Below are 12,357 nucleotides of genomic sequence, written 5' to 3'. Positions count from 1 at the left end.
ACAGTTCTCACACTGTGAAAAGAATGCTGAAAATTTGAAAGATCTTTTTATCAGGATTCCCTAAAAGAAGTCCCATCTTTATCTAACGTTGTATAGTCTTTGTGTCTAAGCATTCTGGCATCTCATGGATATACGAAGTTAATGCAACTGGCTGAATTATGCCCTACAGATTAGCTTTTTAAACACCAATGTCTCTTACCTGCCTTCTGGAAGTCAGGTCACCCTCTGAGCCTGTCTAGTTTCAAAACCGAGTGGATCTACAGGGTCAAGCTGTCTAGATATTTTTGGTGTAAATATCTGATCGTGTTTCAACAGTGACAATATAATTACAGTGACTTTCAGTAAAATAAAAATAGTGCTGCGTTAGTACAAAGTCAGCTTTTTCTCTCCTGAGAAAAAATATTGTAGAATAGAGAAGTAATCTTGCTTGAAAGTAAGATAGCCTATTGGCTGTTCATTAAATTTAAATTTGTTCTGTTGTCTAGAACATGCTCTTGAACTTCATATTTTGTTCTTTATGTTTTAATTATTGGACAGTTCAGCTTTCATTGCTTCATTAAAAAAACACTTCAATAGTGTAATTGATTTGGATTTTTTTTTCTTTTGCTGACTTATCTATGTAGAGATACAGTCTTATTTTGAATTTGTGTTTCTATACTTGGTGAATGTAGTTGTAAGGTTGAACAGTAGTAAAACACATGCAGATAACCACAGCAAAAAAACCATCTTTTTCTTGATGTCTTGGTTTGTAGGCCTGTTCCTGGGGTTATTTGGGGGCACTGATTCAAAAAGTTCCATTGGATAAGACTGCATCAGTTCTAGTTTCTTAGATATGGTTCTCATGATTTTCTGTGGGTGAGCAGATGGTGACTGGTGGATTGCATATCTCGAAAATTAGAGCTGATGCCATTTTTGAATCAGCAGATCAAGTATACCCAGGAATAGGACTAACATTGAAGACATCAACATGTGTATTGGGCATGGCTAGTGTAATTATATGACTTTGTATATCAGTGCATTTTTTCAAAGTCATCTCTTTGCCCTGTTGTACATAGTTGTCTATCATGAATGAATGGGTATAGCCTTTGAAGACCAGATCTAATTTCACCTGGAGCATCCACCCTCTAGAACAGTCTTCTCTGCATAGTTGAAGGGAAAGAATTAGGTCAAGCTTTAATCACATATAGATAATTATTTTGCTTACACAGGCCTTTCCATAGATCACTGTTTTTTAAACTCTGGGTTCCAGGGGTCCCTTTAGTTAAATGTTGGGCTCGCGAACATTTTAGCAACAGTAAAAGGTTTCTGAATACCAGCTGGTGGCTGTTTTAGACATTTACATGAATCTGTTTTGAGATATGGCATCTACCAGTTGCCAGTGTTTACAATGGACTCTGCAGAAAATGTGTCAGCTGTATTTCATAAAAAGGAAAACCAGCCTCTTTAGTAAGTCTTAAAAATGCTGATTTATCAGTAAATGTTTGATTTTTATTCCTATTTTATATACCTATATACCCGGGGTCACATAAAAATGTCTTGGGTATAAAGGGACCGCCAGTGGAAAAATTTTAAGGAGCCCTGCCATAGATAAAAAATTGACTATTTTGTTTTTGTATCTATATATATAAATGAGTGATGGCATCACGGCGACCCACAAAACAACAAAACTACAGGCCCCCCAACCTCGAAATTTGACAACACAACCCATCATCCACGCCTCTAGGTTGATACAACAAAAAGAAAAGAAAAATAAAGTCCTAATTAGAGAGAGAGGAATAATTGCTTTTATCCAATTGCTGCCAGTTAGAAGGCTAAGCTCCTCCAACTTGGTCTCCTAGCAACCCAATAAAAAATAATAAAAAACACTACAAAATTGATACAATAAAATTCTATAATAACAGAAAATAACTAAAAATAGTACAAGAAAATAATAAAATATAGTAAATAAAAAGATAACTTACAATAAAATTAATAAAAAAATGCAAATAACGTCAAATAAAAATTACACAACAATTTTTAACCAATACCACCACCACTTTGCCACAGTAACGCGTGGCCGGGCACAGCTAGTGGCTGGATAAATAATAATAATAATAATAATAATATTGAAATTGTTTTCACTTACAAACAGTCTTCATTTTTTGATACCTTGATTCCTGATGCCGGACCACATGTTAGTATATAAAAAAATTAGAAATACTTTCTAGGACATACATCTACATTTTTTATTACATGTATATAACTGAAAAGTTAGAATGCTTTGTGTGTATTGCAATATATTGAAACGTATGCCTACAAAATGCATTTATGAAATATACCTAGATTATATAAAGTCCATGCAAGCTACACCTTTAAGGTATGTGTACTTACAGTTATTGAATTTATGCAACATAAATAAGCATCAATTATGAAGCTGCAGTCATAGCCTTTTGCACCAATGTCCTCATAGTCTAGTGCTTGAGAGATCCTTAAGGGCAATGCTGATGTTGATCAGACTAATGGATGAGAACTGTTTTTAGAAAATATGTGAAACCTTTCTTGATTAAACAGTCTGGGAAATCTGATCAGACACATATTGAAAGGCGTAAGGTAGACTGTCTTGAATATTCTACAGAGTCACATATTTCTCCATCCTTGCTTTATACCAGTAATGGTTCCCAGCATGCCCCATTGTGTACAGCTGTATCTAAGGCGTTTAATCTCTCTGTCTCTCTTGTGGTTTCTAAAAGCCTTTAAGCAGATGATAATTTAGGAGCTCAGGAATTTGGCTTCCTTCCCACTGAAATTAATACCTACTAGATGCTTGAGAAACAGCATAGTTTTCTGTAATTCTTCATCTTTTTACTGATGTGTGTGGTATGTCTGACTTGCATCTAATGTCTTCTATTATTGTGAAATATAGATAGATAGATCTGTTGCTTACATTAAAAAATCTTATGGATGCTACAATGGCCATGAACTGTGTTGGGGAAGGGAAGCAAGGGTCTGAATGCAATCTCTAATCAGCCTTCCTATTAAATCCTACAACCAGATTGTTCTTAATCACTTAATATTTGTTGTCTGAAATTCTGCAATTGCTTTGAGTCTGTGTGGTCTGTGCTCATTAGAGCATTTAGAAAGAAAATGGACATTGCTAATATGATTTTACTGCACCCTGTTAAGTGCAGGTAAATGCATTTTTAAATTGGGATCATTATCCATTGTGTGGTAGAAACCAATTGCATTTTAGCACTGATCGCAGTGTATTCCTTGACCCATTTCAAACTGGCTTCAGAGTCAGACACGGAGTTTAGACTGCTATGGTCGCCTTAGTGGATGATCTCCATCTCCACACCAACAGGGGGAGTGTGTCCCTGCTGGTGCTTCTAGACCTTTCCACAGCTTTTGATATCATCAATCATGATATCCTTTTGGAACACCTGGGGGCTGGTTCCTGTCGTACCTCTCAGACAGGTTCCAGATGGAGTTGCTGTATGTTTTCCAGGCTGTATAGCCATGTTCCAGAAGTATACTTCTGGAACATGGCCATACAGTCCGGAAAACATACAGCAACCCTGTGATCCTGGTCATGAAAGCCTTCAACAACACATTGAATATCTCTACGGTTCCAGATGGTTTCGCTTGGAGATACCTGCTCCTCAAAAATGGAGCTGCTATGTGGTATCCCACAACGTGGCATTCTATCCCCAGTGCTTTTTAATATTTACATGAAACTGCTGGGAAAAATTATCCATTGGCATGGGGCGGGGTGTTTTCAGTATGTTGATGACACCCAGATACATTTCTCCATGCCTTCAAAAACATCCTCAGCTAAGGATAGCATGTCTCCTCTGAATGAATGCCTGGAGAAGGTTACGGGCTGGATGAGGGAAAACAAATTGAATCTGAATCCAGACAAAATGGAGGTGCTTGCCAGCAAGGGTCCTAATCTGGGGATGGAGGTGTGACTAGTCCTGCATGGGGTTACACTGCCCCTGAAAGACTGTGTTCCCAGCTTGGGAATGTTCCTGGATCCATCTCTCCAAATGGCAACCCAGGTAGATGCAATGATCAGGAGTGCTTACTATCAGCTTCGGCTGATCCGCCAGCTGTGTCCCTTCCTAGATTTGGAGGACCTGAAGACGGTAGTGCACACACTAGTAACCTCAAGGTTGGACTAATGCAATGCACTCTACATTGAGCTACCCTTGTACCAAATTCGAAAACTCCAGTTGGTTCAAAATACGAAAGCCAGGCTGGTTATGATAACAGCTAGGCATGAGTATATTACACCGATCCTAAGGTTACTTCACTGGATGGCAATTAGTTTCCCAGCAAAGTACAAGGTGATGGTTTGACCTTTAAAGCCCTACATGCTTTGGGTCCAGGTTACCTACAGGATCTCCCACACATTTAGGTCCTCTGGGGGGGCAGTTACTCCAACTAGCTAAAACTCGACTGGTAACCACCCAGAGGACCTTTTCATTAGCCACTCCACAACTGTGGAAGGACCTGCCAGTAGAACTCTGACAGCTGGATCATCTGTCAGAATTTAAGATACGTGAAGATGTATCTCTTCCGACAGGCCTGTCCAGATAGTTTTAATGGTGAATTTTAAACTCCACTGTATGCCTTGTTTTTGTTTTGTGTATTTTGATACAGAGGTATGTTTTAATATGTGTATTTTACGGAGTGTTTTGAAATGATTATGTGTCTATGTTTTAGCAATGGTGTAACCCGCCTCGAATCGTGAGGAGAGGCAGGCAAGAAATAAAACTATGATGATGATGATATCCTTCAGCCCTTTGTGTTCACTCCCCTGTGCCCTGAATGAAACATACTTGCTATCTCACGGCAGTAGGAACCTAGTCTAGTCTTTACAAACAGCAGTATAAGTTGAAGTTTTAAGCATCCTGCTCAATTAGATCAAATGTCTGGCTTTCAGTTACTATTCAGCACCTTTTAGGCAGCCCAAAAGTAGGGGTTTAAAGGCCTTTCCTACATATAGGTAAAGGTAAAGGTTTCCCCTGACGTTCAGTCATGTCTGACTTTGGGGGTTGGTGCTCATCTCCATTTCTAAGCCAAAGAGCCGGCGTTGTCCATAGACACCTCCAAGGTCATGTGGCCGGCATGACTGCATGGAGCACTGTTACTTTCCCGCCGGAGCGGTACCTATTAATCTACTCACATTGGCATGTTTTCGAACTGCTAGGTTGGCAAAAGCTGGAGCAACAGCGGGCGCTCACTCCGCTCCCGGGATTTGAACCTGGGACCTTTCGGTCTGCAAGTTCAGCAGCTCAGCGCTTTAACACACTTCACCACCAGGGCTCCCTGCTCCTTATATAGAGTACCACAAATATAGGGTCTCTGGAAGAAGAGGCTTGATGTGCATCAATTTCTCTCTATATTGGAACAACGGAGGTCCCCAAAATCTTGAATTAACAATTACTTAGTGAGGAGGACTGAGGTGACAGGGATGGAATCCTTTTGATCCCACCGCTGCCACCAATTGAAGAGAACTGTGGCAGGGAGGAATCCTTTTTTATCCCACCGCTGCCACCAATTGAGGAGAACTGTGACAGGGATGGAATCCTTTTGATCCCACCGCTGCCACCAATTGAGGAGGACTGAGGTGACAGGGATGGAATCCTTTTGATCCCACCGGTGCCACCAATTGAAGAGAGCCCAATCTGTGGTACTCAACTCAGGCAGGGGGAAATCTTTGTCCAAATCCCACTACTGCCTCCAATTGAGGAGATGTGCGCGCGTGTGAGAGGGAGGGATGGAGGATGTGTGAATGTATGACAGGGATGATTTAGTGGATAAGGAAGGATAACGGAACTGATTGGGTTTAAATGAGTAAAGATGGTAACTTATATAGGAAAGTACGGTAACTTATATAGATAGGTACGGTAACTGCCACCAACGTGAGGTAACAGGCTTACAGAGAGGCAAGGAGACTTATCTTTATGAACAATAACAAAATTCAAGTTTATTTTTGGTACATAAGCGTATGGTTTCAATCAGTAAACATTCCGGATCTTAAGTTACAATGTAGTCTTTCTTGAATGGATATTTCTTAAATAACTTCTCTTCAACACAGTATACTAAACTCCCCCGGTCAGCTTATATTCCCAGCCTTTCCCCTGAGTGACCATAAGCTGCCGTCCTTAGCTGATTTCCACAGCTCCTAATCTTTCCAAAACCTAACCACAACTGTCCTTTTTTAAACCCTCACAGCAACTCAACTTTTTAAAAGGGAATCTGCTCCAACTGTCATCTTAGCCATGCCTCTTTTCTCCCAAGGGAAGCTGTGTTACCATGGCAACCTACCAAATGCTGCTTCCAGCTAGTTTCCATGCTAGGCTTTTCCCTGCTAATATACAACTCTTTTTCCTCTTTAACAAACAAACAAATAAAATCATATCAACAATCTCTGTTTTACACATAACTTCTCTACACTTAGATTTGGAATAAATCCTTCATTATGTTGCACTCCTCCAACTAGAATAACCAGAAGCCATTCTATTTGCAAGTTATAGCCCCAAAAATGACTTTCCCAAGCTTTGTAAAGTATCTTGCACACTCCCGTTCACTTTTACTGGCAGGTCTAATTTGCTACTTTGCTGGTAAAATCTTCAAATTTAAAAACAATCCACGGGCCGGCTGAAAGGATCTTTTCTTGCTCTCTCTCTCTCCATCCTATTCTTGTAAAGATGCAAAATCTTGATATTGGCTGGCTAGGGCCAAAAGTAGAAAGGTTTTTTTAAAGAGAGGCAGTGATGCGCAGAGTGTTCACTTAGATTGAAATCCCTGTGCTTCAGTTTCAATTTGGAGATAATATTCCTCCACTTTTCCTTGTCTCTGTTGCTGCAGGTTCACTTTCCTTTCCCCTCCTGAGAAGTGACAGCATTTACAGAGAACACTGAAGTCATCTCCCTCCCTCCTTCCGTCCTTTTCTTTTAATGTTCTGACTTTATAGCTTTGTGCAATCCTTCCTGATGACAAGCTCACTGAAACTGGTGGAGAGCATTCCAGTGTTAAATCCCCTGTACTTCACTAAAATATTCAAACATTACTACCCTTTCATGGCTTATACTTTTTATAATAGCCAAGTAGTGTGCTTCTATTTTTATGAGTGCAGTAAATCAGAAGAGCATGTGTATATATTAGTTCTAAATCCTAATGCTAATTTCTTTGCCTCTGTTTCCTTTCTTCAAATAGCCTAGCCCTAGTAGCATAGTATTAACAGTATTGATATTCTTGATGAAACCAGATTCTCCTTGTTACCTTTGTTATACACTAATTATTTTTTTCCTTCACAGAAATACACAGCTGTTGGGGAACTGGGGAAAGCAACAGACACATTTGATTCTTCAGGAAAAGTAACAGAAGAAAAACCTTATGGTAAATAATAATCAAATGTTCTATCTAAAATTCTCAATTTATTTGTGAAGTAATGAGTTTTATTTAGCACAGAGTGGGTGATAAGCAGATTAGGATCTACAAATACATGTTCAGGTGACATGCAATCGCTCAGCAACCATTTCTGGTTTTTGAGCTTATAGCAATAATAAATTCAGTTTCTTGTTGAAATAAGGATACAGTAGAGTCTCCATTATCCAACCTTCACTCATAGAACGTTCTGTATTATCCAACACAGTCTATTACAGCTGTTTCTCTAGGCAGGCAAGGATCACAATTTTTTTAAATTCTCACAGGACTGAACTTTTTAGGGATTTACCTTTTGACAATGTTGTTACTGTAAGTTCATTTAATGCAATTTTATCTTTGTAGTCAGTTTTTAATAGTGTTTTTGTAGTCAGTGTTTTCAATACATTGCGATGTTTTGGTGCTAAATTTGTAAATACAGTACAGTAGAGTTTCTCTTATCCAAGACTCGCTTATCCAAGGTTCTGGATTATCCAAGGCATTTTTGTAGTCAATGTTTTCAATATATCATAATATTTTGGTGCTAAATTTGTAAATACAGTAATTACAACATAACATTACTGTGTATTGAACTATTTCTGTCAAATTTGTTGTATAACATGATGTTTTTGGTGCTTAATTTGTAAAATCTTAATTTAATTTGATGTTTAATAGGCTTTTCCTTAATCCCTCCTTATTATCCAAGATACTAGCTTATCCAAGGTTCTGCCGGCCCATTTAGCTTAGATAAGTGAGACTCTACTGTAATTACTACATAACGTTACCGTGTATTGAACTTCTTTTTCTGTCGATTTTTTGTAAAACATGATGTTTTAGTGCTTAATTTATAAAATCATAATGTAATTTGACATCTAATAAGCTTTTCCATAATCCCTTCTTATTATCCAACATTTTCGCTTCTGCCAACGTTCTGCCGACCTGTTTATGTTGGATAAGTGAGGCTCTACTGTATCTTGAAATAATACTGGACATGTTGATAAATGTATTGTGTGCTATAAAATTAATAATTGCCATTATCTTGACACTCAGTAACCAATTTTGAAATTTTAGATGAATTCCAGAAATACCGCCAGAGGTATTGTTATTTATTTATTTATTATTTATTTACAGCATTTATATTCCGCCCTTCTCACCCCAAAGGGGACTCAGGGTGGATCACATTACACATATAGGCAAACATTCAATGCCTTTTAACATAGAACAAAGGCAAACAAACATAGGCTCCGAGCAGCCTCGAACTCATGACCTCCTGGTCAGAGTGATTCATTGCAGTTAATTGCAGCTGGCTTGCTCTCCCGCCTGTGCCACAGCCCGGGCTAAGGCTTGTTACTAAGGCTTTGAGTTGCTGAAGTCGTATGAGTTATAATGTGAACATGCTTCCTCCTTGCTTAAACTAAAGAAATGATTCTCAGTCTGTGGGTACCCAGTTGTTTTGGCCTATAACTCCCAGAAAGCCAGTTTACCATCTGGGAGTTGCCAGAACATCTGGGGACCCACAGACTGAGAACCACTGAATTAAAGGCAGTTGTTTCCATAATCTTCAAAATACACAACAGCCTACCAGGTTGCCATGCCATTACCTATCCGTCTGTCCCACGTGCGTGTCTTTTAAATTATTTAATTCAAAGTCATGCCTGAAATCTGAAGCATCCCTCACCTCCCAGAGAGATCTGGGAGGTTGGCCACCAGCTGAACCTTCGTTATGGCATGTTTTATGTAAGCATTGCACTGTGTTGCTCTTTACAACTAGCTAGATATCAGTTCATTCATAGGCAAAGAGTTACCCAAGGCTTGTTTTTCATTCCCCAGAGTCATAGGCAAGTTTTTGTTTAATTCATCCTAGATCCTGACTATAAAACATAAAGCTTTCTGTGCTTGTCTCAAACTCTACAAGTGACTTGAAGTTTGGCTGGCTATTTCTGTTTTTTTTTAGGAATTCCTTTGAAATAGTATCACATTTTCATGCTGAACATAGAATATCTGAATTTAATTGGGCATTCAGAGGGAAAATTTGATTGGCAAAGTTCCTCTATCTAAATCTATCTATCTATCTATCTATCTATCTATCTATCTATCTATCTATCTATCTATCTATCTATCACTGTGCCACCAGAGGCCCCATGTCAGTAGTATGTTGGGTTATATCTGCAATATATTGAAATATATTGAAATTCCTGCTGCGTTTGAGGTCATATTTATGATGTCTGCTTGTGATGTAATCCTCATAAGGAAAGAGAAGGCGCCTTGCTTTGTTAACATATATGGGCATAAGTCATAATAGCTTGCTTATGCTATAAATATTTTTTCCAGGGCACCCATCAGTGAGATGGTGCTGTTTTTCTGATTATGAAGTTAATAAAGGGAAAAGTCCTCTGCTCTTTAAGTTTTCTTGGAGTACAGACTTTCTTTGGACTTTCTCTGTCCCTGCTCATTGTTCTTTTAAGGTTCAGATAAAAGGTTAAGCAAACAAATCCATCCAACCCACAGAGGAGATACGTTTTCAGTACCTGAAATGGTTACTAGGCTTCTGTTTTGTTGCTTGCCTTGCTTTTGGTCATATGTGCAGATGCTTCGGTTCTTCTGAGAAATAGCATGCCACTAATTGAAGAGTAAACTTGAAACTATCCCCATTAATTATTTTACATCTTAAAAAGAGGAAAGCTATAGATAGCTGGTCTCCTAGCAACTGCTGTGCAATCTTATGTGCCTATAATACCCAATAGCAGGTAACTGCAGTAAATTATCTTCTGTTATCTTGTAGTGATAAAAGGTGTATTTGTGAATTTTTCTTTCTTTCCCTCTGCATGCATGCAGTGGGATCTCACTTTTGCAAATGTTTAAAGATATTTCCCTGACATCCCTCAATTTGCTTCACACAAGTGTTGATTTATCTTCAGATACATTGCTCAACTACCCTTTGGACCAGAACTAGCCTTTGGATGAGTTTAGATGTTCTAAATTGGTAGTGGGAAGGGGGTGTTCTTCCAGCTGTTGCTAGACTGTAGGCTCCCTATTTTCCATCTTCATCGCTATACTTCATCTTGTTGATGGAAAGCTTCCCACCGGAGTGGAAATCATCTATCGGACAGATGGCAAGTTATTTAACCTCAGCAGACTGAAAGCCAAAACCAAGGTCACAACAACATCAGTTATAGAACTCCAATATGCTAATGATAACGTAGTCTGTACGCATTCAGAAGAAGACCTACAAGCCACTCTAAATACCTTTGCAGAAACATAAGAGAAGCTCGGCCTCTCATTGAACATCGAGAAAACCAAAGTGCTCTTCCAGCAGTCACCAGCCAATCCCTCTGCAATGCCAGAAATGCAGCTTAATGATGTAACATTAGAAAACGTCGACCATTTCCTCTACCTTAGCAGCCACCTCTCCACAAAAGTCAACATTGATACTGAAATACAACATTGTCTGAGCTCTGCGAGTGCAGCATTTATCCGAATTAAGCAGAGTATTTGAGGATTGGGACATCCGTGGGGATACCAAGGTGCCTTTTTATAAAGCTATTGTCCTCCCAACCCTGCTATACGCGTTTGTACAAACCTAGACCCATGACTTATTTTAACTCTGTGAGCTGAATTATAATATCACTTTGATTTCCTAGTTTGTTAAAACAAGTTTCTTTTCAGGAAATTGTGACTTAAGAGTGAAAGGAGAAACCTTTTTCTGCTTCTTGGGTTTAATGACATGGGGCAGCTACTGTAGGACAGCTTGTTTACACAACAAGATTCATCCTTTTGGTGGAGAAGGCATCTCTGGTAAAGACACCAAATAGTGGTCATGCATATCTTGTAGATGACAAAGGATCCACAACAAGCAACAGTGCCTCACTTTTCAATTTCCCTCATCTTTATGTGTAAATGTCCTAGTAGCAATCTTCAACTACACCTGGTCATAGGGTCTCATAAGCCCTGACCATCTCTGTAAGCTTGTCAGGTAAGTCTTAAAGGCCTTTTTTCTTCTTAAATGTAGCTATGCTATATGAAGTTGCAATATCCAACTCACTTTCTTTCCTTGTTGCATGTACAAAAGTGAGGAAAATGGAAATGTGAGAGCCTGTTACTCACAGTAGCTCCTTTGTGACCTAAGCCATGGCTTGCATGACCACTATTTGATGTATTTACTGGGGGTAAATACTGAAAGACTAGATCTTATTGTGTAAACTAAGTGCCCTGTATACTATGAATGTCCTATATGAGAGACTTCTTCAGCTGTATATAGTAAATAGCTACATAGCAGCAAACTATTACTTTATTTAAAAGAGGTCTAAACATGTCAAAATTATTAAATATGATAACACAAAATGATCAACGTTGAAAGCCAAATAATAATAATTAATTAATTAGAAGATAGTCTTGAATATATTCCTGGGCCCTCACATTTGGTTAGTTCCTATTTGAACTGAATTTTAGTTTCATAAAATCTCTTAACAATAGTGCAAAACAAGCTACTGCTAGCACAAATACTACAAGGAGATATTGAAAGGGGCTGCTTTTCTCATCTTTCCTCCAATCATTTGTTTTTTCTTAAAGGAAAATGAATTTCATACTGTTTGATTGACTTCTTAATGCCACTTCTTGTAAAAATATTCTCGCCTTCCTGCTGGGGTTTTTCAATCGAGTCTAGACTACCAAGGTCACGTAATTCAATTTAGCAGTCTTTGATAAGGGCTATTTCAGTTCTCTTGCTCATTTTCATGATCACACATAGACATAAGCATAATTTTCCTCTTTGAATGTGTATATGCTAATTGTTTAAAATGTATAATACAAAGAAAAGCTTTTGTACTATCTATTCTTTAACCTGGCTATAACTTGTGCTTATGTAGTAAGTTGTTTGACTGCTAAAATGAGGAGGAAAGCTTCACTGAAATCTGAAATCTCTAAAGTGTTAATTTTCATCATCTCACT

General features: G+C 38.5%; 1 protein-coding gene across 3 annotated transcripts in view; it reads left to right on the top strand.

The window, feature by feature from the left end:
* Positions 1-12,357, top strand: part of trub1 (TruB pseudouridine synthase family member 1) — a 58,918-nt gene that overhangs the window by 25,576 nt on the left and 20,985 nt on the right. For all 3 annotated transcript variants that reach the window (XR_010004445.1, XM_062975677.1, XM_062975676.1), the window contains exon 4: positions 7,305-7,386. Coding sequence is in view for 2 of the 3 variants with exons in the window: in XM_062975677.1 (XP_062831747.1) it covers positions 7,305-7,386 (82 nt within the window). In the remaining variant the exon portion in view is untranslated. The remainder of the gene's footprint in view (positions 1-7,304; positions 7,387-12,357) is intronic.

This window comes from Anolis carolinensis, chromosome 3 (assembly GCF_035594765.1).
Source record: "Anolis carolinensis isolate JA03-04 chromosome 3, rAnoCar3.1.pri, whole genome shotgun sequence".
Lineage (NCBI taxonomy): Eukaryota > Metazoa > Chordata > Lepidosauria > Squamata > Dactyloidae > Anolis > Anolis carolinensis.
This window is presented reverse-complemented; position numbering and strand designations above follow the sequence as displayed.